The sequence below is a fragment of the Penicillium oxalicum genome, chromosome VI (assembly GCF_001723175.1).
Source record: "Penicillium oxalicum strain HP7-1 chromosome VI, whole genome shotgun sequence".
In the NCBI taxonomy this organism is placed as follows: domain Eukaryota; kingdom Fungi; phylum Ascomycota; class Eurotiomycetes; order Eurotiales; family Aspergillaceae; genus Penicillium; species Penicillium oxalicum.
In genome coordinates, this window is record NC_064655.1 from 3464315 (window position 1) to 3489232 (window position 24918).

The 24918-nt window shown below is 52.5% G+C and overlaps 7 protein-coding genes across 7 annotated transcripts; 6 read left to right on the forward strand and 1 right to left on the reverse strand.

Annotated features, from left to right (window-relative positions):
- Nucleotides 1-554: 554 nt before the first annotated feature.
- POX_f08419 (putative coatomer subunit zeta) lies at nt 555-1273 on the forward strand (the record flags this gene model as incomplete). The annotated part of the gene is made up of 2 exons (XM_050117193.1): nt 555-919; nt 1033-1273. 2 exons carry the CDS (start codon nt 555-557, stop codon nt 1271-1273), a joined length of 606 nt encoding a protein of 201 aa, XP_049967332.1.
- Nucleotides 1274-1929: 656 nt separating this feature from the next.
- Nucleotides 1930-5504, forward strand: POX_f08420 (uncharacterized protein; the record flags this gene model as incomplete). The annotated part of the gene is made up of 4 exons (XM_050117194.1): nt 1930-1962; nt 2023-2091; nt 2183-3765; nt 3848-5504. 4 exons carry the CDS (start codon nt 1930-1932, stop codon nt 5502-5504), a joined length of 3342 nt encoding a protein of 1113 aa, XP_049967333.1.
- A 1596-nt stretch (nt 5505-7100) lies between these two features.
- Nucleotides 7101-8405, forward strand: POX_f08421 (Threonylcarbamoyl-AMP synthase; the record flags this gene model as incomplete). Its single annotated transcript, XM_050117195.1, has 1 exon — nt 7101-8405. One exon carries the CDS (start codon nt 7101-7103, stop codon nt 8403-8405), a length of 1305 nt encoding a protein of 434 aa, XP_049967334.1.
- A 1802-nt stretch (nt 8406-10207) lies between these two features.
- On the forward strand, nt 10208-11284 carry POX_f08422 (Adenine deaminase; the record flags this gene model as incomplete). Its single annotated transcript, XM_050117196.1, has 1 exon — nt 10208-11284. One exon carries the CDS (start codon nt 10208-10210, stop codon nt 11282-11284), a length of 1077 nt encoding a protein of 358 aa, XP_049967335.1.
- Nucleotides 11285-12370: 1086 nt separating this feature from the next.
- Nucleotides 12371-12718, forward strand: POX_f08423 (uncharacterized protein; the record flags this gene model as incomplete). Its single annotated transcript, XM_050117197.1, has 1 exon — nt 12371-12718. One exon carries the CDS (start codon nt 12371-12373, stop codon nt 12716-12718), a length of 348 nt encoding a protein of 115 aa, XP_049967336.1.
- Nucleotides 12719-12997: 279 nt separating this feature from the next.
- On the forward strand, nt 12998-14030 carry POX_f08424 (NADH-ubiquinone oxidoreductase 24 kDa subunit; the record flags this gene model as incomplete). The annotated part of the gene is made up of 3 exons (XM_050117198.1): nt 12998-13108; nt 13250-13540; nt 13644-14030. 3 exons carry the CDS (start codon nt 12998-13000, stop codon nt 14028-14030), a joined length of 789 nt encoding a protein of 262 aa, XP_049967337.1.
- Nucleotides 14031-14934: 904 nt separating this feature from the next.
- POX_f08425 (uncharacterized protein) lies at nt 14935-24901 on the reverse strand (the record flags this gene model as incomplete). The annotated part of the gene is made up of 8 exons (XM_050117199.1): nt 14935-15259; nt 15335-20446; nt 20508-21266; nt 21326-21464; nt 21673-22106; nt 22197-22284; nt 23958-24785; nt 24850-24901. The coding sequence occupies 8 exons, from the start codon at nt 24899-24901 to the stop codon at nt 14935-14937; spliced, it is 7737 nt and encodes a 2578-aa protein (XP_049967338.1).
- Between the last annotated feature and the right edge of the window lie 17 nt (nt 24902-24918).

The window sequence follows — 24918 nt, forward strand, 5'->3', positions numbered from 1 at the left end:
ACATAATGCCTTATGTCCTGAAATGCATCGATTGGTTCGCCTCGGATGAGACTCACGAGTCAGAACTTAGAATCTCATCTTTGTACGCCATCCTGCTGGAGTAGAATGGATAGAATGCGGATGGTTTGTATGTTGAAGCTGAATCCAGGGCGGGAATCGGGTGGGTGCCCGGTGCCCGTCGGGCTACTGATATACATCCTAAGAGTTCAGTGTCGATGTTGATATTAAGATACTTGCCATGTACCACCTGCAGCATTCTCTAGAATCCTGGCAAGTGTCTGTAAACAGTTTTGAGCTAAGAGAAGAATTTACCTGGATAATGTATATGTCAATTGTCCATTGGGTTGGTCTGTAAACGAGCAATCTTCGGTCATCCTTGACAACATCAGCTGCAATGCCATCGCCATCTCACATGGTAGGGCTCCTCCGGAAAAACATTAGTGCGATATCCATCCGCGGACTGGTGCCAGGTCGCATCAACAGGCCTCAAGGAGCTGTCTTCGCAATTACACAACTTACAAAAAGTGCAGCGGTTACTTTTTTTCCCTTCCACAATGCCAGGCCCTCTGTCTTTATTCTCCGTGAATGCGGTCCTCATCATGTCGGCAGATGATGGATCTCGCATCTTCGCCAAATACTACTCCGCTCCACACCCGCCGACAGGGACAGCACCTACTTCAACTGGCTACCCTGGTGCCAATCCATACCCCACTGTGAAAGAGCAGCGGGCGTTCGAAAAGGGGTTGCTTGAGAAGACGAACAAGTCCACCAGCGATGTCATTCTGTATGACAACAGGATCGTGGTGTTCAAGATGGAGAGCGATGTGATGATCTACGTCGTGGGAAGTGCCGATGAGAACGAAGTGCTGCTGTACAATGTGGTCTTGTCCTTGCGGGATGCTCTTGGAATACTCTTTAAGTATGTCTTGCCATCAACCTTTCAATCTTCCGGGTTTTGGTAGAAAATTGGAGAGCCTGCCGCGCCAGCGAAACCTGGGCGACAATCAGAGCTAACGGTGGATTTTCCAACAGGGGTGCTACCGACAAGCGTACCATTGTCGAGAACTATGACCTTGTCGCCCTCGCTATTGACGAAACCATTGATGACGGTATTATCCTTGAGACCGACCCCGTCATGATCGCCTCTCGTGTCAGTCGCGCACCCGCCGCCGATGCGCCAAACATGAAGAACATCGACCTCTCCGAACAAGGCCTCATGAACGCTTGGGAGTTTGGCAAGCGGCGTTTGGCTGAGGGTCTGCGACACATGTAGAGATAGATCAGCGACTCGCATGTTCATGCTTTTTTCTCTTTCACTTTCTTTTGTTCTTGCTTGACGCCGGGCCCCAGGTCGTATACTCCCCCTTCCTCTGTTTCATGGCTAGCGAGAAGCCTCCGCCGCAAGGACTCACAGCTCCCTTTTTTGCATTGTTTCCTCCTTCTTTTTCTCATTTTCTCGACCATTTTCCAAGCTCTCTTCCTGGCTGGCCCTGGCGCGAAATGGCTCCCTATTAATTGGTCTCAAGTGATTCCCATTCCATTTCTTTTTGGACATTATCATAGATCTGTTGTGCTCCATTCTTGTTGATCTCTCCTTCAAAAATTCCTGTCGCGAAGTGGGGGGTAAATATCACTTCATGGCCGGCACGGCAACACCGTTCGGTTGAACGACAAAGCACATCAAAAGTACACTCGGATGGGGAATGGAACCAGCTACACATCCATAAGAGACCCACAGCTTCAGGCTATTTGATCATGACGACTTTATCCACCATAGTCTGCTCGGGAGGTGGGCGACGTAGTATGTAATCGCGTGCGACATCCCCGATGACCCGACCCAAATGAGAGCCCGACTCCGATCGGATTGTTGCCCCGCATACGTCACGCTCGAAAATTCCTTCCCTTTCAACACCTCGAGCTGTACCCAAGATGAAGCAGAGATTCTCGTCGCTAGATGTCAAGGTATACGCAGCTTCACGAGTTCTCCGAGTCCACGATGAAAGCTATTGACACGTTGTTCAGGTCATTGTCCAGGAGCTGGCCGCGGAGCTCGTCAATCTCCGCGTGTCCAATATCTACGACCTCTCCTCGGTACGTTGAACTCTGCATAAGCATGCTACTGTGCGATGACCACTGGATCGTCGACCCCAAGAAAATGGTTGTCGCTGATACTTTGAAATAGCGCATTTTCCTCTTCAAGCTCTCCAAGCCCGATCACCGGCGCCAATTGATCGTCGACTCGGGCTTTCGCACCCACGTTACTCACTACTCCCGCACCGCCGCCTCCGCTCCCTCGCCCTTTGTGACTCGCCTGCGCAAGTATCTCAAGTCGCGCCGGGTGACAAGTATCACACAGATCGGAACGGACCGTGTCATTGATATCTCCTTTAGCGATGGCACATACCATCTTTTCCTTGAATTCTTCGCTGGCGGCAACATTATCCTCACGGACCGCGACCACACCATCATCGCATTGTTCCGTCAAGTCTCAGCGGCAGAGGGCGAAGAGGCCAAGCTGGGGTTGACCTACACGACCACGAACAAGCAGAACTATGAGGGTGTGCCAGAGATCACCGATGACCGAGTCAAGCAGACGATTGAAAAAGCCCAAGCATCATTCGCCAAGGAAGACGGCGCTGCAAAGAAGACAAAGAAGAAGAACACGGATGTGTTGAGAAAAGCGTTCTCCCAGGGCTTCCCTGAATACCCGCCTTTACTTCTAGACCACGCCTTTGCAGTGAAGGGGTACGATCCAGCCACGCCGCTGGACGAGGTTCTGGCAGATCCAGGTGCCCTTCAGAAAGCGAAAGAAGTGCTCGAAGAAGCTCAACGAGTCTCTCGGAGTTTCGATACGGGCGAGAGTCACCGTGGCTATATTGTTGCAAAGGAGGACAAACGGGCCTCTGCCGAGGGTGAGAATGCATCTCAGGCCGCGGGGCTTTTGTACGAGGATTTCCACCCGTTCCGACCTCGACAGTTTGAAGGGAAACCCGGAATTACGATCCTGGAATTCGACAAATTCAACGCCACCGTGGACGAGTATTTCTCATCTCTGGAATCGCAGCGTCTGGAGTCCAAGCTCACCGAGAAAGAAGAGGCGGCTAGGCGCAAACTGGAATCCGTTCGGGAAGAGCACCGGAAACGCATTGACGCACTCAAGACCGCACAAGAGCTCCACGTCCGAAAGGCCAATGCGATTCAAGATAACATGTACCGAGTCCAGGAAGCGATGGATGCAGTGAACGGTCTTGTTGCACAGGGAATGGACTGGGGTGAGATCGCACGGCTGATTGAGATGGAACAGGGTCGAGGAAATCCCGTGGCACAAGTGATCAAGCTTCCTCTGAAGCTCTACGAGAACACCATCACCCTGCTACTAGCTGAGGCTGGTGACGAGGATGAGGACGAGGATGAAGAGGAACTCGCCTCCAGTGATGAATCTGAGTCCGACTCGGAGAGCGAGGCGCGGGACGAGCAGCGCCGTGCCGATGCTTCGTCGAAACTCCTGACCATCGATATTGACCTGGGACTGTCGCCGTGGGCAAATGCTTCACAGTATTTCGATCAGAAGAAGCAAGCCTCTGAGAAGCAGCAACGCACGGCTCAATCGTCGACGAAAGCGTTGAAGAGCCATGAGAAGAAGGTGACTGCGGATCTCAAGAAGAGTTTAAAGCAGGAGAAGCAAGTCTTGCGTCAGGCTCGCGAACCGTTTTGGTTTGAGAAATTTGTCTTTTTTATCTCCTCCGAAGGTTACTTGGTCATCGGGTACGTTCTCTGTTTGATGCTCTAGGACACAAGCACGAGTTTGGTGCTCGAAAGGATTTCTATTTCTGACATTTATTGCTAGCGCCCGAGATGCGATGCAGAGCGAGCTACTCTATCGCCGCTACCTGCTCAAAGGTGACATCTTCATCCATGCCGACCTTGACGGCGCACTTCCCTTTGTGGTGAAAAATCGCCCTGGAAAGTCTGATACTCCCATCTCTCCCAGTACGCTTTCTCAAGCCGGAAACATGTGTGTCGCGTCATCGACCGCATGGGAGTCCAAGGCTGTCATGTCCGCATGGTGGGTGCATGCCAACCAAGTCACCAAGACTTCACAGGCGGGAGGTGGGCTGCTCCCTACGGGCCAATTTGAGGTCAAGGGAGAGAAGAATTTCCTTGCTCCATCGCAATTGGTGTTGGGCTTTGCCGTCTTGTGGCAAATCAGTCCGGAGAGTGTGAAAAACCACAAGCAGCTATTCGACACGGATGACGAAGTGACTGCAGGTCTATTGACAGAGAACAACGACACGCTTGAGCCGAAGCGGGAGCCCACCGAATTGCCTGAGCAAAAGACCGACGAGAACATCGCGACAGAGCAGGTTGACCCACCTCAACACGGCGATGATTTGTCTGCCAATGAAGAGGCGGGTGGGCACGAAGAGGACGATCAAACTCCAGCGCGCAACCCTCTCCAAACCGGAGACTCTGAAATCCGTGCTGACGCCGGTCCACAGTCGCCTGATACCGATGCCGAGTCTGAATCTGAATCTGAATCAGAGGACCCAGAGGAGATGGTCGAGAATGCCGAGCAAGATGCGGAATCCGTCCAACCCGATACGGCCGAGAAAGGTGCCTCAGAGCTGACGACAGCGACAGCCGAGCAAAACTCGTCACCTGACGAGCGAAAACAACTCAATGCTCGTGAACGCCGTAACTTGCGCCAAGGAAAGCCCGTTGAACGTCTGGCGAGCGAGGAGCCCAACGCACCGCGAATCCCACCCACCCGCGGCAAGAGAGCCAAGGAGAAGCGAGCGGCCGCCAAGTATGCCCACCAAGACGACGAGGAGCGGGAACTCGCCCTCCGCCTCCTCGGTGCCAACAAGGGCAAAGTGGCCAAGGCTGCCCAGGCTGCGGAAGCAAAGGAGCAGCGTGAACGTGAAGCCGAAGCGCACAAAGCTCGTCGTCGTGCGCAGCATGAACGTGCCGCAGAAGCCGAGCGCAAGCGTCAGGCCGCCTTTGAAGAAGGTGGTGACGATTACAACGAAGAAGTTGCCGCGGCCGAGGCTGCAGCACTTCGCTGGCTCCCTGCGCTGGTGGGTAACCCATCCCCCGACGATGAGATCTTGGCTGCGATTCCCGTGTGCGCGCCATGGGCCTCCTTGGGACGGTACAAGTACAAGGTCAAGCTCCAACCCGGTACTGTGAAGAAGGGCAAAGCAGTGAAGGAGATTGTGGGGCGGTGGGTGTCGGAGACCACCGTTGGTAAAGTGAAGAAGGAGTACGCCGAGGACCTGGGAATCTCGCGGGTGGATGCGGAAAGGATGAGAGAACGGGAGGGAGAGTTGATCAAGGGCTGGAAGGACACCGAAATCATCAACACCATGACGGTGGGCAAGGTTCGAATCATGACAGCCGGCAGCACCAGTGGAGGCGGCGGTGATAAAGGGAAGAGTGGTGGGAAAGGTGGAAAGGGCGGAGGTGGCGGCGGACGAGGAGGCAGAGGAGGGAAGAGAAAGTAGCTGCACGGGATGGAGTGATCTGATCATCGCAGTAATCCAGCACCGACTACTGCCATGGGTCATCCAGTGCACACGATTGGCAGTGTACAGTTGTATGTTCATTTACTCCCTTATGGTATAGATGAGTAAACCTGTTAATAATGTTTTTTTGGGTGACTTCACATGCAAGTTTATCTAGTCTTTCGACTTTGCACTGCGTCGTCCTTTCGACAATCCTCCTGGACGGTGATATGAGGAGGATTCCGAGGTTGCTGATTTCGGATCCAAAAAAAACCAGCACACATGTTTGCACCTTCCAGTAAGAGTCCTTCTCGTACCAAGCTCTTCCATCTATCCAGGTTACCCTAGTACAGAGTAGGGAGTGCAGGTACAGGTTCGACCTGCCACAGAGGGTTGCCCTCTATTACCTCCTAGTGTGATCCTTCCTCCATCCAGTCAAGGTCGACTTGACACCGCACGTGCTCCTTTCCGAACGGGACCACCTTAGTCTCCTGTCATGTCTGTATTTGAATTAGAGGGCTTTGAATCTTCCAGTCACCAAAGCATGACTCTCGAGCTGCCCCGTCGGTATGCATGATGAGGTGGATGGCGGTGCTGATGGGGTTGATCCGTGCCGATCAGGATCACCCATAGGGCTGAGACCGGGGACCCTGGACCAGGCGGGTAAGCACGTGGGAGGTGAGTTGTGTCAGTGCGAGTCTTTCCTCTTGCAACCATCGGCCAAGCAGCGCAACTGTCCAGAGAATTGAGAGTATGAATCAAATTGAATTATTTGCTGCATTCTGCTACACACAAGGTCTGGTCGATCAATTGCTCCATTTTTACATCGTATTGATCTGGATACAGGTATGCGAACATGTAATTAACTTCACCCAAATCATAGGGCGTGCTTTCAGGCATCCATCTGATATGTAGTCCTTTGCATATGTAATCATAATGCCCTCTTCGCCCTCAAGCCGGTGGAATCATCAACTGTTTCACTGCGGTACTCGCAACTCGCAAGTCTCATGTGAAGGCTCTTGGAGCTTGCGGCTCGACTGACTCACTCGACGTCATCCCGCCGCCCCGCAGTTGACCGCCGGCGGTTATCGTGCGCGCTTTTTTTTTTTTTTTCCACGTCCAACGATAAGCACAACACGTGAAGAGGATACCATCGGCGGCCATCATCACACCCCGTCCATCAGCTCTCCGACGGTCTGCACAATTGATCGCGCGAGGGATCGGCCTTTTGATACCCAACCTAGCGCCTGACCATTCTTGCTCTCTTTCGCGCTCTCTCAATCTCGCACAGAAACCTCTCACCAGCAGCAACCCTCCACAGTTTCTACCTAACGCCGTCCATTCGTCCCGGTCCACACCGTCGTGACTTGGGCCTTTGCCCGTGCCTTGAGCTAACCCCTCCTTCGCCCATCACTTTTTGCAACGGTCATCTGTTCTGCGTCATTGATACGTGGGTGATCTGATCTATAGATATCTCGTTCCACCCCTTGATACCCTAAGACGGCCGTCATATTGCTGTGCCCTCGACTTTTCGCGGGCACTGGTCAGCGCCGACTTGGTCGCGTCTTTACTCGCAACATTTACACCTCCAGCAAGATGGCGACGCAGGAGACAAGGGTCGTCTCGATTCAACGTCTGCAGTCAGGCCCCGGGTCTCGGACCCTGGCTGAATGGTGGGCGGACGAGACGAAGCTACAGACTCCCGAGGCCAAGGCCATCGAGGAAGCGGCACAGCTTCTCCGCACCAGCGATATCCCCGTCGCCTTTCCCACCGAGACTGTGTACGGCCTGGGTGCGGATGCCACACGAAGCGCAGCGGTTCAGGGTATCTATCGTGCCAAGCAACGTCCCTCCGACAACCCTCTCATCGTCCACGTCGACTCCCTGGACATGCTGACTCGTCTCCTCAACCCCTCCTCGTCATCCCCCGACAGCCGGTCGTCCACGCAGACTCCACGTATTCACCTCCCAGAAATCTATCGTCCCCTGGTGGAACGCTTCTGGCCGGGTCCATTGACCATCATCCTCCCCAATCCCTCCGGATCGGACCTCGCTCCCGAAGTCACTTCCAGTCTCACCACCTTTGGCGTGCGAATGCCTAAATCCGCCCTGGCACGCCTCCTCATTCACGTCACCGACCGCCCTCTGGCTGCCCCCTCCGCCAACGCCTCGACCAAACCTTCTCCCACCACTGCCCAACATGTCTACCATGACCTGCATGGGCGCATTGATCTCATCCTCGACGGCGGTCCCTCGGGTGTGGGTGTGGAGAGCACCGTCGTCGACGGGCTCTGTCACCCCCCGGCTATTCTCCGCCCCGGTGGCATCGGTCTCGAAGAGCTCCGTAGCTGCCCCGGCTGGGAAGAGGTTACCGTTGCATACCACGACGGCACGCTGGACGTGAAAGAGATCCCTCGCGCCCCGGGAATGAAATACCGCCACTACTCCCCCAAGGCGCGAGTCGTCCTCTTTGAATCTGGATCTCAGATCGCGGGTGTGACCCGCCACGTACGGAGAGATCTTGCCGACGGCGCGGTTGGCGCACACAATATCGGCATTGTGCGCACGCGTATGTGGCCTCAGGGACTGGATCTTCTGCCCAGCGATGCGCTGGCCTCGTCCATACGACCGGTTTCTTCGGCCATTGAGCACTTACAGAGCTTCCCCGTTCCCGGCCAGGAGATGGGCAGCCCAAGCAATCGGACCAAGACCGCATATGACTACCATCTGGGGTCGGACACGGAAGCCATTGCGCATGGACTGTTTGCAGCTCTGCGAGCCCTGGATGAGCTCGATGTGGATGTCATCTATGTCGAAGGCATTCCCGATCGAGATGGGGATCTGGCCGCCGCCGTGATGAATCGTTTGCGCAAAGCAGCCGGGGCTGAGTTGAAGGCGTAGAGGCCTGTTTCCCTCTTTCTCACACGCGCACACACACACACTGTCTCCGGAACTCAATCTGCATTCTCTCCCCCCGTCTTTTGTGGTAGGGTGCGCTCATATCCTGTGACCATGTAATCCTCCCTTATGGCGGCTCGTTGAGCCACGTATGCTCGTGCGAATATATATATATATATATATATATGTTTCCCTCGTCCTATACCAAACGAATAACCTAGTGATTTGGTGTGTGATTCCACTCCACATAGTCTTCAGACTAGGTACTCAATGCGACAATTTCACGACCAAAACGGTTGTCTTGCAAGAGAGATAGGAACAGCTATTCCCGCAGTGCGACGGGATGTTTTGCTTTTTTCCCATCTCTGGCTCTCGATTCAGTAAATCTCCCCTCACATGCCCATCTACTTTTTCTGAAATTGGAACCTCACACTTTAATCTGGAGTCCCATCCTGTCGACATCCATTTTTCCATCCATCCGACTCAGTCGGGTCTGCTCCTCCCGGTCTCTTCCAGATGTTGAGGTCCAGTAACCCGTCGCCCTCAGCTCGTCTGGTCTGGTCTGGTTCTGGTCTGGTTCTGGTCTGGTTCTGGTCGGAGTGGACTGCCCAGACCCGAGGAACCGTGTAGACGGGCAGCGGGTTAACCCAATTGCACGCCCACGTGGCGACGTTCAAAAAGTCCCAAACTTTATCAATTCCCGGGCATTTCCATAGTACCTGGGCTAGGTACGATATTGATGAATGCAGATGATTCAGTTGATGGGCACGACTCGTTCAAATTTGCTTGATGGGAATTGAAAGGAGTGATCAGCGTAGATACAAGATCCAATATTGTCTGCGTGGCAGGTGCATGTCTACTGCCATGAGGCTTTCCATTTTAGTCTCGATCTCCATTTTTTCCAATTCGGTGTATGCATCGAGTGAATATACATCGCTCTGGACTGTGTAGATGTCCCATTGATCTCTTACCCATCACCGGGGGGTTTTGTGTCGACTCCATTGATATGGGGTTCATGGAGTATTTTTTTTTCTTTTTTAGTATTTTCCAGCAATGAGATTCTCTAAGAGGTAAGTCTCCCGTTCCACCGAGTCACCTGCCAGGTCACGGTATGTCAAACTCGGCGGTCGCCGATCCACGATCCACGATCCACAATCCCAAGCAGTATGTTATGCTGTGTTATCGCGCGTGCTTGAGTTTCAAGCATTCACCCGCTCTGGAGTGGAGGAGACGGGGGAAGAGAGAGGGGTGTTACGATTGACGGTCGGGCGCCAGTGGATCCCCCCCCTCTCCTTCTCTCTCTCTGATGTCCTAATCCCCCTGGTGATCCGCCCGTTGATTTAAGAGTTTTAGCCTGACTATGTCTCCCCGATGCAGCTTAGACTGAATCCGTTGATGACGCAGGGAGCCGAACCCACGAGGACAACCGTGTTTGATTGGGCGTCTTCATAGATACACTTTCCTCCCTTTTCTGAGAGATGCAACAAACCAAGAGTCGTGGCTGGGAGGCTGTTGGATGGGTCCCTCCGAGCTGGTTGGAGATATGACTGCCATGGCGGGGTTTGCATCTCTTGTTTATTCTGTCCCTTTTCTCTCTGTATTTAGTGTGATGACTGGCCGTCCTTGGCAAGCTCGAAGAAGTTTTTCACAATTTCTTGGTTCCCTGCTTCTTTGTACTTGTTGTTAGCATCTTCCCTTGCGAACGGAAAAGTTGCTCGTCGGGTTCTCCGAAACTCAGTATCCCAGTCTGGCAAGACGACAAAAAACCAACCACACCCTTCTTCTCGCCCCCGCTGAATCCGACCATGTGTCAATCCCCCCTTCATGACTTCATACACGGTCTCCCCAAGTGTGAGCACCATGTTCACCTGGAAGGCTGTCTCACGCCCGAATTGATCTTTCATCTTGCGGAACGCAATGGCATCCAACTTCCCTCTGCGGCCGAAAACCCAGCATACGCATCCATCGCCGCGCTCACGAACCGCTATGAACACTTCACCTCGCTCGACGACTTCCTCGCCTTCTACTTCGAGGGCATGGCAGTGCTCCGCACGGAAGAAGACTTCACCGACCTGGCCTGGTCATACTTCCAAAAAGCGCACGCCGACGGGGTCCACCACGCCGAAGTCTTCTTCGACCCGCAGGTCCACCAAAGCCGCGGCGTAGCCTATGCGACCATCGTCGCCGGATTCGCCGCGGGATGTAAGCGCGCCGAGACCGAGCTCGGTCTGAGCACAAGGTTGATCATGTGCTTTGTGCGTCATCTCCCCATCGCCTCGGCGCAGCAGGTCTATGAAGAGTTCTTGACGCACGCGCACTTCGACGCTGGAGTTGTGCACGGACTCGGCTGGTCCTCCTCGGAAGTTGGTCCGCCAAAGGACATGTTCCGGGAGATTTATGCCTCGGCGGCCGCCAAGGGAATCCCCTTAACGGCGCATGCGGGCGAAGAAGGCGATCCGACGTATATCAGTACTGCGCTAGAATTAGGCGCCACGCGCATCGATCACGGCATTCGGTTGATCGAGGATCCGGAGTTGTTGAAGCGAGTTGCGGCGGAGGGGACGTTGCTGACGGTGTGTCCGCTGTCGAATGTTCGTTTGCGCTGTGTCTCGAGCGTGGAACAGGTGCCGATTCGAAAGTTTTTGGCCAGCGGGGTCAAATTCTCAATCAACAGCGATGACCCGGCGTATTTTGGTGGGTACATTCTGGATAATTACTGCGCTGTGCAGGAGGCGCATCAGTTGACCGCTATGGAGTGGAGGATTATTGCGGAGAACAGTGTGCAGGAGAGTTGGATTCCGGATGGGAGGAAGGCTGAGTTGCTGGAGAAGATTGAGGGTCATGTCAAGCAGCACAACTTGGCTGTCTCCACAGCAGCATGAGGCTGGGATGAATCAGGGATCTCCAAAAGTTGTAGGAGTGGATGAGAGAGGGCCTAAGCTTCGCTGGCCATATGGAGAGAAAGTCTCATAATGAGATGTACATGATGTATATATGATGATACCCCGTGCGGTGATATTTCAGCATCTATGATGAAATAAGATCTTGATATGGTACCTCCTGGCCTCGACGCACAGTTATGAATGTTTTTGATGAGACTTTGAGTTCTGGGACCGTCAAAGGTCTCAAGTGAACCAGATGGGTTGAAAATGGATGAGTAGTGAAACCGATGCGGCAGGATCAAAACCAGCTGAGAGCTAAGGAGTACCTGTGCCCAACTCACGTGGCTTCGCTAGTATTTCTCTCAGTACTCTTTACACTTCGACGTAGAACATTTCTACCAGCCCAGGTTGACATTTCTGAGAAAGGACTGACCGAGCCATATGGGCAAGCTGAAATAGTTCTACGAACAGGTATTAATTGATCTCTTGTCATCTTGCTTGTAAACTCCTTCCCTATGTAGACTTGGTCTGACTTGCGGATGAGAATGCTACAGATACAAGATAGCCAATCTTTATTGGAAACAGTCTCGGATTGTTCGATGAAAAAGTCCCATTATTTCAAGCTACAGCTGAAGAATCGGCGAGCTATGGTCACATAAAGTGCTTGAATGCCCGGAAATACCATGTCGCTGCTGTTTCATCCATTAACCAAAGCAAAATGATGGGCAAGTGGAGATACATCACACACGTAGAGAATCAGGATACGGTTTATGGCCTGATAAATCTGGCAGCTAATTCGTGATCTCCCACCTGATGCAAATCGGCATGCGCTGACGACCATCATCGAGAGAGCCTGTACGAGTTTCGTGCCCGACCATTTTGATGTCAGGTATCATCAATTTCGCCTCAAAATCTCTCATCTCTCGCGCGACTCCTCTCACTCCGATTTTGCATTGCCCATCCAGACTCCAAACTCTATTTTTGAGAGCTTTCCACTGCTACAAGCTTCCCAACCAACCTCCACAGCCCACCGCTTCGTCACCTCTCTTCTCATCTTTGACGGTTCCAAAGTCTTTCGCCAACAATATGAGCACCTCTTCCGCTGGGCCTGAACGCTACAAGCTCATCTTCTTCGTGCCACTGGAGCATGTCGAGCAATGTAAGGAGGCCGTCTTTGCGACGGGGGCCGGATGCTTCCCGGGTGGCAAGTACACCAAGTGCTGTTTTCAAACTCAAGGACAAGGGCAATTTCTGCCCAGTGGTGGCGCCAACCCGGCTATCGGCGCAGTGGGACAGCTTGAGCGAGTCGAGGAGATGAAGGTTGAGGTGATGTGCGTCGGTCGGTCAATCATGCTGGATGCGGTGCGGGAGCTGATCAAGGCGCATCCGTATGAAGAAGTCGCATATGAAGTGTACCGGATGGAAGAGGTCTAAATCTACGCCCTCTCAAGGGAGAAAATTGTATGCTCTGTAAATAAAGGAATTCATAATTGAACCTCTGATCTGAACGACGGATGGTCGAGTGGACGATGGAGATGATGACGGCGATGCGCCAAACTGCATACTGCAGGCGGGAGTAATCTCTCCGTGCTGATTGGTCCAAAGCCCTCTCAAGGGCACTCCGCCAACTTTCGACTCTTCGCCTTCTCCTCGTTCGATGCTGTCTGCAAGCCTCCGATTCGCATTCAATCCACCACATCCCTCCTCACCACAATGGCCTCAAAGCTTCTCCCCAGAGCCAGCCGATGGCTGCGCCCATCCTCAATCCCTCAGTACAGATCCTTCTCTGTCGCCCCGCAACGGCTAAGCGATGCGCTCATGGTGGTATGTCTTTCTGATCTGAGGCCCAACGACCCTGGACTACCTGAGCTCGCCATTGCTCGATTCCCATGCGCATCGGAGCAGTCAAGCTTGTAAACGAGGCTATGGGGGAGCGAAGCTGACCATTTTCTCCGATCTACACAGCACCGCAACAAGCCCGAGAACAACCCGTCCCTTCCGTTCAAGTTCTCTGAGCAGAACCTCAAAGTCGTCGATGAGATTCTGAAGCGCTACCCTCCCCAGTACAAGAAGGCCGCCGTGATGCCTCTGCTGGACCTGGGTCAACGCCAGCACGGTTTCACTAGCATCAGCGTCATGAATGAAGTCGCTCGCATGCTGGAGATGCCCCCCATGCGCGTTTACGAAGTTGCCACTTTTTACACTATGTACAACCGCGAGCCCGTTGGCAAGTACTTTGTGCAGATTTGCACCACCGTAAGTGCCCATTCCCGCTCGATCCTCGCTGAAGCGCGGGTTTTTCTTTCGTTCCGGTTCCAGAGAGCATTCCCTTCTGACCTGTCTTTTCTTCCGAATCCAGACCCCTTGCCAGCTTGGTGGCTGCGGCTCCGACGCCATCGTCAAGGCTATCAACGAGCACCTGGGCATCACCCCCGGCCACACCACCGAGGACGGCCTCTTCACTTACATCGAGGTTGAGTGCCTTGGTGCCTGCGTCAACGCCCCCATGGTTCAGATCAACGACGAGTACTACGAGGACTTGACCCCCGAGTCAATCAAGGCTCTGCTCACTGCTCTGAAGGAGTCTGCTCTTACCGGAGCCAAGGAGCCTGCTCCCGGCCCCAAGAGCGGCCGCAAGACCTGCGAAAACAGCGCCGGCCTTACCAACCTTCATGAGGTGCCAGAGTGGACCCCCGAGCAGTTCATGCGCAAGGATGGCGCCCTGGACGGTGAGACCAAGCAATAAATGCAGAGTGAGCTTCTTATCTAGCGCAACTTCTTCTTAATCATAGGGCTTTGCCCGCGGAAAAAAAATCCCCCCTCCCACCAGATCGCCTGCTGCTCCGACTCAGGGAGCCAAGCAGGACGAAACAGGCCCAAAAGAGGGTATTTAGACCGAAGTGACGCCTCATCGCAACTCTCACATGATGATTCTTTTCCCCACCCCACATGAGAGGCGTTTCATTTACTTGTTTTGTCTACAATGTACAGTATGTGGCTTGTGGATTGCAGAGAGATCCCAGTCACTAGTTATCGGCGCCAATGCTATGCGAGCAATTCCACGTCCTTTTCCAGTCCTTGTCCGTCCTCTCTTCTGCCCCATGTACATTTCTCATACAGACTGTAGGTGAATCGCGCCAATTGTACAATGATCGTTTGGACCGGAGCTCAGCAGCCCTGGGCTCCCCCCTCCCTCCTCCCCGAAGCCTGTCTCTGGTACAGAGTTGTCATCGCCTTTACACGAGAATGATAAAGTTCTTGCTCCTGCGACGCCGCGGTCGTACTTTGCCCATGCTATCGAAATTTCGGGCGACAATAGAAGAGATGGGGAAAAACAACAAGAAGAGTTGTCCGAATTATGAAAGAAATCTAAAAACAAAAGGAAAAATCATCTCGAAGATCTTTGACAAACAGAAACAAAAAAGAAACCGCTAATCAAATTGTTGAAAAAAAAAGAAAACAAAACAAAACAAACAAAAAAACCAACACGAAGAAGGAAAGACAAAAGGAAAGAAACTACGAACGGGAGAAAGAAAGAAAAAAAAAGGCAGAAAGAAGAAACAACCACCGAGGAACTGGCCATCGGCCGCGTCGACAGTTCTCCGTCACCAGCTTCTTCGGAAAAAAAGCGGAAGCTGGCAGACTTTGAACTAAAACGAGCTGTCTTGACCCGCGCTGCCCCAGGAACCGAAGTCGAGGGTGTCGCCCTTACATGTCTTGTCGGATGGCCGTACCTGGGCCGGCTCGACTTGCCGAACGAACCCTTCGCGTTCTACCACGACGGTGCCGGTCCTCTCTTGGAAGACGTTGATTTCGACCGTCTCCCGCGCCAGCAAGTGGTAGACGTGGACAGTACGCTCTTGTCCATACCGGCGACATCGGCCAATCGCTTGAGCCATGCTCGACGCCCAGTCATGTTGGGTGGAGGTCAAGAGGGGCGAAAGGAAGAGGACGTGATTGGCAAGTTGCAGGTTTCTGGCGATGACAAGTCAGTATCGATCTCGTTAACGACTGAGGCGAAAGAAAGGTGAATCTGAAGGCGATACTCACAATCCCGCAGCCATCACGCTACCCAGGCGCAAAATCAGCACCTTGGGACCGGGAGATTTCTTCTTCTCCTCGGCAGACTCCTTGCTCTCGCCGTCCGCAGCTCGTTTGGTGGCCCTGGGTGGTCCGGTTGCCCCTGGTGGCTGCTGTGGGACGGACTTGTCCTTTGCCTTGACAAAGTCCGTGATGGCCGCCGACGAAGCCGTCTTGGCCATGCAGTGCTGGATTCCGGCAGCACTGAGAGCGCGGGATGCCTGTGTCATGACATCCTCGTACTGCACAAACAGCACGGCCTTCTCATCATCGGGAATGGCCTTGATGATGTCGACCATGCTGTTGAGCTTGCTACTCTTCTGGGTAGCACGGGCGTCTTGCACCGCCTGTCCACTCACGTGCGATGAGAGAGGAGCACTCGCGTGGCATTGAGGAACCACGCAGACCCGATCTCTATCCGCAGGCTCACTTGCGAGGGCAGCGCAGTCCAAGCAGAGGGAGTGCCCACAGTTGAGGAGGACGACCGTGTTCAACTCGGCCAACTGGCTTGCCTCGCAACGGTCACACCAGCCCCACCGTTGTCTTGTCAGGGTTTCGATGGCGTCGAAGAAACGTAACTCTCGGCGGGAGTCGACAATCTTTCGAATCAATTTCCACGCCTCACTCATGGAATCTCGAACAATCCGGTTGTGTCGCCAGACGGTGAGCCGATGCTGGTAGTCGAGGTCCCATGCGTTGCGTCCTGAAGCAGTCGTCATTGACTGTGACTGGGCAATGTGCTCGGTGGCCGCTTTCCTCAGCTGAGCTTCTTGTGCCTGTGTTGGTTGAAGCCCTTTCAATTTGCTCCGTATCATGGTCAAGAGGTTATCTCCTCCACTTTTGGGTAGCCATTCGGGTTGAGTCTGCCAGACTTCAAGCAAAAGCTGTTCAACCGACTGTGCCGTGTCGACATCGCCTACTCTTTCATCACGCCATGCCGTACCCTCGGCGATCTGCATATCGGAATCGCCGTTCAGACTGAAGAATGTATTCTCACGCTTTTTCGCGCTGAGCCATTTGTGCTCAACTAATGAAAGGAGAACGGTCTTCAGCGCCGTCTCCAGCTTGTCCAAAATTGCTTCGCCCGTGTGCGTTTGGACATGAACCCATTTGGTGCATTCCTCCTCACTCCATGGATTTTCAGATACGCCAGATACGGCAATGCATTTGAGAAGTGCCTCCCCCGGGGACTTGCTCTTTGCAACAATTGAATTCATGGTCATTTGCGCTGCACTGAGATGGGCCCCGGGTACTTTACGAATCATGCCCGCGGTTGCGACGAAATGGTCATAAAGTGCATGATATATCTCGGACTCTTGACTGGAAAGGCCTGAAAGCTTGACGTGGCTTTCTATGGGGATGGCACTCACGTCGGCTATGTTTTGACGAGCGAAGCGGTCTAAAAATTCTTGCGCCAGTCTGCGGCGATTTTCATACCAGGCCATACTCCGAGGAGGTTGGTGCGTCTCGAAAGCCTCTCGCGCGGTCTGCCGGCGACGGCTCGCCTTCAACCGGGCATTCGCGGTGGGGCAATCGCCGTCATCATCAATACCAAGGTGAATACCCAGGTGGCGTGCGATGTCCTTGACATCGGCGAACTCATCAAGCGCGGGGGTCCCCGACAGAATCCATCTCGAACGGGCTTCCAGCGAGAGAATGGGCAGGTTGCGCTCTTCGCGAGAGTAGGTATATTCGTCCACCACGACTCTGTTGAATTTAAATGCGTGGAGTGGGAGGCCTTGCATGTCTTCCATTGAGGCAGTCTGATGGCCGTGTGGAGCAGGAATATTGAAGTGCTTCCTGTCATCCCAGGCCTTCTTTGGCTTGCCACGAGCCGCTGCAGACTTTTCGCGCTTGGCCTTCTTCCGCGCGGTCTTGGGATCAGGTTGCGCTTTATTGTCCGCTTCGTCTGGAGGATTGTTTTCTTTTTCACTTTCGTCCGAGGAGTCATCATCGGGAGCGACTGGCTGCTGCAGAGCTCGCAAGTGCGCAGGAAGCTCAGCTTTGGCGGCCGATGCCGTGGAAGATGGAGTCGAAGAGAGGGTCAAAGACGAAGGGCGCCAAGGGCCATGGGCAGATGCATCAGCAGTGGCAGCAGATTTTGTTGATCGTTCACCAGAAGAGTGATTTCCGGACGAAACAGCTTCCTTGGCAGACGCGCGTAGTTGGGCCTGGTGAGCCACAAAGGCTGCACCGCGCAGTCGACGTGAAGGCACATAGGTTGAATTTGCCTGTGTCTGTCGAACATTCAATCTCCGAGACCATAGATCTCTGAGATATGCTTCAGGTCCCTCGTCCTGCAAGACTTGCACCAGTTGGCGAAGAGATCTACAGGCATCGGTGAACCAGCTGTCGGAATTTCGGCCCGCCTGATTAGGCGCTTTGGGTGTACCCGTGAAGTAGCGCATGTTTTGATAGTAGGTGGAGCCATGGAAGATCGACCAAGGAATCAAAATGATATCTGCTTCGCGGATTTGCTTCACTGAGACGTTGTTGAGAGCCTTTTGAGTGCCCAGGCGCAGGACCTTGTACTTGTCGCCGAGGAATTTGCTGATCTCGTCTGCCCATTGCTTGAAAACATTGTACGGGACGACCAGGATGGTGGCCCTGGTAGAAATGAGCCCTGGTTCCTCCGGTTCGTGCTGAATTCGGGCCGCATCGAGCTCGTAACGGACATCGATCAATCCGAGGATAATCGCCGTTTTACCGTACCCAACTTCGTCACATAGGACACCACCTCGCACCAATCGGGGCATGGTGACCTTGACCTCGGCTCGCCACGACATCAGAGGCAGAGAGGCCTCTTCTGTTTCTTCTTCAATGAATGGCATGATTTTACTGGATTCCTGGCCGACCATCCATCTAAGAGATCGAAGTTGATCTTGTCGCAGCGTGAGCAGGAAGTTAGGTGGTTGGTAATGTTTTCTATCTTGGGTATTGTCAAGTAGGGTGAACCTTGAGTGACCAGTTCTTCCCCAGTCCTCGGTGTTGTTGACTAGTCGCCATTGGAACCCAGGAGCGGCCTGACTGTTTCGCTGGACAAGTCGGCCATAGGCTTGATGAGCCAGTGACTGTACGTTCAAAGCGACACGTATCTTAATGTTTTGATTCTCACAAATGCGCCCCAAAATCATGAATGGAGCGGGTTTGCATTTGACCGCACGTTCGTACACTGCTGCGCCTTGCGGATCTTCATATGGAGTGACTCGACCTTGCTTGTCCCGACCCCAAATGATACCGGGTACTGGTGGATCACAGGTCGGACAGTCTGGATGGCCATCATTTAGCTGTCCAGTTTGAACATTGATGGTGGCCCATGGACTTGATGTGCGGCTGGCGATTCCTTGCACAGCCCAAGCGGCCTCTCGAAGTTCGAGCTCTGAGGTTCCGAGACGGAGTACTTGCCAATCTTCAGAGACGTTTGGGCGTGGGATGAGTGAAGCGAGACCAAATTCTGAAGGCGGTGCTGTGAGCAAGGCCAGTGAGATGTATGAGCAATAACAGTCGTCGTCTGTAAGGTACACAGGGGTGGCCAAGCTCAGACTTTCGTATGCAATATTGGAAGGCACTGGCTTCAATTTCACCTTAGCCGGGGCCTTGATCCACCGCCGATAGAAGGCATTGACCTCTGACGGTTCGCTCGTCAAATCCGTTGCACGCCACTGACAGGACAGTTGGGCAATCGTGAGGCGCTTTTCGTAGCCACTGAGACGGCGATGCTCGTGTGCAAACACGCACCCATCTTTCTCCGGGGAGCCAATCTTCCTAGGATCGAGAAAGAGGTAGATGCTTTGGTCTTGTTTCTTGTACATAGACCCCATCGCTGTTCCACAGTCGGGAAGACTGTCATAAATGCCGCGAATGTCGACATCAAGCCTTTTGACCTCGTCACCACCGTCGACTTTGATCTGAGTCCACATCCTCATCTGTGATTTCTCCGCCTCGGTGATGCCGACTACTGCAGGAAAAGCAGGGACCTCTTCTCCCATGCCCAAAGTGCTCAGGGACAAGTGCTTGCTGAGGGGATCAGCAAGCTCCCACAACCCACGTAAGAGGGTGTCTTTTTTCGGGATCAGGCGTGCAATCGGTTTATCGAGAATCTCTCGGAGAAAACATCTCGCTGGCGACCACCGCGGAGCTTTGGCGAAGTAGAGCCATTGGAGCCCTTCGGGCCGAATTTGCAACTTGAGGGTAGCATATTTGCTCTCGTAGATCACTGTCCAGATATGAGAACGCTCGATGTCGAAGAACAGAACCTCATCCTCGATGGCAGATTTCACAGACTCTATGTAGTCTCCTCGCAGTGAGCCTGTGCCTTCGGAGGTCTGACTGGCCGCATTTTCACCATGTGAACCCCTTTTGGAACTGGGCATCGGGAATTGCCTGATGAACTCATCGAAGTCATCGATCTTCAAACCCCGGATCTGGAGTCTCATCGGCAAGACATTCTTCAGGAAAGCAATGAATTCCTTCGCAGAACTTCGCTGGAGATGCGACTTTGCCAGGGACCGGTAGGCGTGCGTTGGGTTGCCTGCGCAAGAATCACACGCACGATGTCCACAAAGGGAACAGCATCTGAGCAATTCCGGATCCTTGACCATCGATTGGCCTTCGCAAGCGCAGTATTGGGCGCTCTCAGCCCCCTTCTTTATCATCTGGGAAATCACATCAGGGGACTGTGAATATTCCGGGATTTTGACTTTGACAAGGGAAGCGCCTGCGTCCTCCACGGTCAAAACACGGTCCATTTTCCTGTCCGTGATGGTTTGCGCCTCGGCTGGTTCGTCCGTGCCTTCGTCCAACACGGGGTATCCCAAAAGAAGGGCGGAAAGCATCACTGCACACACCGCGGTTGATGTCATTGCATTTCCAGCCAGATCCTGCAGGTCTCGCTGTGACTCGCTCGTAAGGTTGATTCGATGGCTAGGAAGGCCTTGCAGGGCCAGTGCCTCCAGACCGGAGATGGGGCCGCCTCGCGTACTCATGAACGGCATACCACAGGGTGTGATGCAACCAACGACTCCAGAGCTGTTGACACTCTCGTTTCCACGGTCTACGCCCTGAGAGAGATCAATGCAACGCCTGGTTTTCAAGAGAAATATTAGTCCCCCGATGATTCACATTAGGATCAAAGACCACTCACTCTTTGAAATTGAAGTCGATATCTTGCGAAATGAGCTGAAGGAACTTCATGTCGAGAGTCTCCCACACACGCTCCGGTTGCATCGCAAACCAAGTACGCCAGTAGTGATCTGGAGGTGTCGATCCGAAGCCTCCTGGCTGTGAACGGCTGATGGGTCGCTGATCTCCCAGTTCTCTCTCCTCCCGAAACTTGGTGTGTCGCACCTGATATCTTTCCCAGCGTATGTCGCTTCTGGTTCCGGCTTCGACACGGGTAGCAATATCCTTGCGAACCTGCTCTAGGCGGCGGTCGTTCTCAGGCAACAAAAACATACCCGCAGAAGAGCTGGCTTGTCGAACGAACTTGGTCATCAAGGCGCTGAATCTCTCAGACATCTTAGTCGAATCGGAACCTTGTTCATCCGACGCGATGCCATCCAGACGGCGCTTGTCGATCGCGATCAGGTATCCTCTCATACGAGTTTGGGGCAAATAGTATGATTTCGAGTCGACTTTCACATAGGCAGCACAATAATCGATGTCGGTCCAAACATCGGCAAATTTGTCCCAAGGGGCGGTGCTGACGTTCTCCAAGATGACGATGCGTGGACGATACTTCTTTGCGTACCGGAGAAGAGCGTTGAAGGTACTGCTTGACTCGCCCTCCTCACTGAGGAGCTTACGCTTGTTGTTGATAGTGGAAAAGTCAACGCAGGCGGTTCCAGCAAGCAGAAGGTCAATGTCTCCTGGGATCGAAACAAGAGCGCCATAGGCCGTGTGACTACAGTACTGATCAGCTTCCTGCTGGCTCTGTGATTATTTAAGATAACCAAAACTTACGCGACATCGCCTCCGAGTTCCAATATATCACGGAACAGGATGGGTGGTTTAAAGTTGCGTTCAATGTAGGCCTGTTTGAATGGGACAATCTCGCAACTGAAGACATGAGACATGCGGAAAGCCTCTTCCTCACCCAGAGCTAAAAACAAGGAGTAAGGTTAGCATTCTGAATGCTGAGTTCATGACGACGTTGCTGAAACACGGGAGGCCAAGCAGAGAGAGGGGGAAAGTATATGTATCGTTCTCGTCGATGATCGAACGAGACACTCCATGCAAAGGAATAGCAAAAAAGCGCATCGAAGACGACCAGGTAAGCAGAAATGAAGAACAGTGATAGAACAACTTACCCTTTTGAAGCATTTCCATGGCAAGAATGGGGCTCTCAGTTCCCGAACACACAGTCGCAATTCGCAATGGTCGGCCATTCAAATGCTTCAAAACGTCAGCGAAGCCCAAGGACATGGCCTTGGAAGCAATGTCCTCAAAGATGTCCTCCAAAGTATGCATTGGTGGCAGTTTGAGCGCAAGGTAACGATCGCTTTTCTCAGGGCGAGACAACCACAGCTCAGGATTTCCAGGAGGTTCAATAAAGTCGGTGTCACTTTCAATCTCCTGAATAGAACTCGAAGAGTCGAAGCCAGTCTCGTTATCATTGTTATCATCAGAAGGTACAGGGTTGGGGGATGGATTTTTAAAGGTGGGAGTCCTGTTGATGTCCTCCAAAGGCATGTCCGAGTGCGAAGACATGGCTTCAAACATGAAAACATCTTCTTCAGACATTCTAGACAGAACATGTTAACAGCCGACATCTTGACAAGAAATTGTATTTTTTTTTCACTTGGCCAGACTTCACACATGTAACTTTACTCACTTGAAGTAATCGATGTTGAAGCTGTAGCTAGTTGTAGGTAGGGTAAGCCTGGTCACGTGATGTGAGCGGAAGTCTTGGCAAAGGGTTTCTGTGAGAGTCACGTGGTGGTTATCGGAGCGGAAACGTTCAAGCAGTGTCGGAGAAAGGAAAATCCGAAGAGCCGAGGGCGGAGTATTTATACCCTCCGCTCCGCTCCGCGTCACGAAGCTAGTGGTGTGTCGTTGCCTGGCTCTCGTACCGCCATAGCAAACAATCACTCCGCCATGGAAAACATTTGGTCTCTACAATATTTGTTTGTCTGTTTCTGGTCAAGTCCGGGAGACACCGGCTCAGTCATCACTCTAAAGGCCGAAAGAAATGGCCTGAAGTACTAAACAGCGTGTGTCATTATACAATATGTCTGGACTGCCCTGGGAACTGACTGGAACCTTCCCCTCTTATTTTCTGGTCTGTGCCGACATACCATGTATCTTGCCGAGCACGCTGGCATCCTCTTTACGACACGGAGTACAGACCTGCCTCTGGACGGTGGTTACTTGCCATACCATGAGATGGCTCAGCAAAGCATTGTATTACTCCCGGATTCTTCTCATGATTCATTTACCGGCTCGTATATCCTACCTACCATGACGTGAAGCGACTATCAAAACTCCGCATCTTTCTACCTTATTCTTTCATTGTGAATTTAAACAAGCAGTGTGTTTTACACGGAGGGGCCATCTCGGCATATGACTCTTCATGAGAGCATAGCTATCGTCCATCATAGTCAAGCTTCGGAAAGATGTTCACAGCTTTAAGAGTGTGGGATGCAGTGATGACTTCTATTCCCTGCTTCTGGCACCTCGCATGAGTGAGAATGAGCACCAAATTCTTCTTCGTGCAAGGTCATTCATTAGGGGCGGGCAAGTAACTACCGCAGTGTTATTTGATGTTCAGCCATTTTTCGATTTTTTCAAACACTTTTACATTTCTTGAGTGTGAGGCAGACGATGCTGAAAGATGCGCCTTACCGCTATAGACCACCTTGAACAAGAGGATGATTACCTTCAAAATTAAGGTCTCTTTCGGAGGAGCAGCCTGTCATACTAGCCGCAGTAGTATGAAATATAGCCTTTTTCATAAGTGACAATTTTCAGTAATCAATTAACGATGAAGAGTAAACTCCATGCTTTTGGTCTACGGGGCCCTTGAGTCATATTATGTTTAATTATTAGCAGAACAAGAGCCAACTCTTAAGACGGCTCATTTTAGGGGCATTCATGGAAAGCTCAACCCACCAGACGGATGATACTGATGTTGCTACCCATCCCTGCCCGACGTAATCGAAATCTTTCTTCTATGCGGCATTGAGGCTTGCTGCAGCGCCTGAGGACCAAGAACCTTCGCATCATGGCCTATTGCTTGGATTGAAAAGTAGCGTTACAAAATCTACCAGGCGATCGAAGTACATTGATCAATTTGGTTTTTCAAAAAAAAAAAAAATCTGTGAATTTGAGAGTGAATTTGAGAAGAGACGAAGGCAATGCTGGTCCTTCAATAGTAGAATTTATTGTATAGGTGTGGTGTGCTGTAAGGGAATCCTGTGAAGAAACAAAAAATGGTTTAAAACCAATGCGCCCCGTTTGCGCCAGAGTACCGATTGCCAAATGGAACAGATGAAAGAACACTCACTGATGTCCTTGACGTTGATGCAAGACAAAAAGCCCGGTGTGACTGACTGATTTCATCACCAAAAATAGCTGAGAAAGAATTATCGCATACCGCCCTGCATCAACTGCTGACGTAACATCATGATCTGGCTACGTTCCATTGGGGGAAGTGCATCGATTGCAGATTGTGGCATGCTGAGAACTTGTTGTAGCAACTCATCTTGGCCCGGCACCTGGGGCGGGGCAGCCTGTGGAGGTGGCGGGGGAGCATATGGACCCCCGACCACAGGAGGTGTTCCCATCTGTCCAGGGACACCATACTGCTGATATTGGGGGGCTACCTGAGGAGGTGCTTGAGGAGTTGCTTGAGTTTGGGCAGCCTGCTCAACAATTGAACCCAGGACCTGGTACTCCACCAAATTCATGAGCAAAAGAGCCTGGAAAATAGCATAGGCAAGCTGAGGAGCCTGGCGCAGTAGTTCTGTGGCACGGATAGGATCTGCCACCGCAAGGGCTTTCATTTGTGTAAGGACATCGAGAAGCTGGTTCGGGGGAAGAGAGGCGAGTGTTTGCGAGATAGCGTTGGGGCAGTCAAGATGGGGTGGAACGTCGACGCCCGGAGGAAGAGGAGGCAGCGGAGCAGCACCAGGAATTTGTTGCATTTGTGGTACAGAGTCTTGCTCCATGGGTTGTGTTTGTTGAGAATAGTCGGCAGGCACGGAGTCCTTTTCATTGTTGTGTGGCCAGTCCACCCGAATCTTGCGACCCATAATCTCGTAGTCATTTAAATTGCGAACGGCAGAGGCTGCAGCATCGGCATCGGCAAAGTCTGCAAATCCGTAGCCCTTGGGTTTGCCAGTCTCAGGGTTCATCATCAGGCGGAATTTCGTTACTGTGCCAGCTGTGCTGAGAATATCTTTCACCTGTTCCTCGGTGAGGTCTGAGCGATGGATTAGCATACAGAATATTCTTTTGGGGGGGGGCCACTGATCCTATAGACTCACTGTAAGGGATATTCCCCAGGAAAACACTCTTGCCTGAGCGGTCGGGCGCCATGATTGTGATAGTTCAGA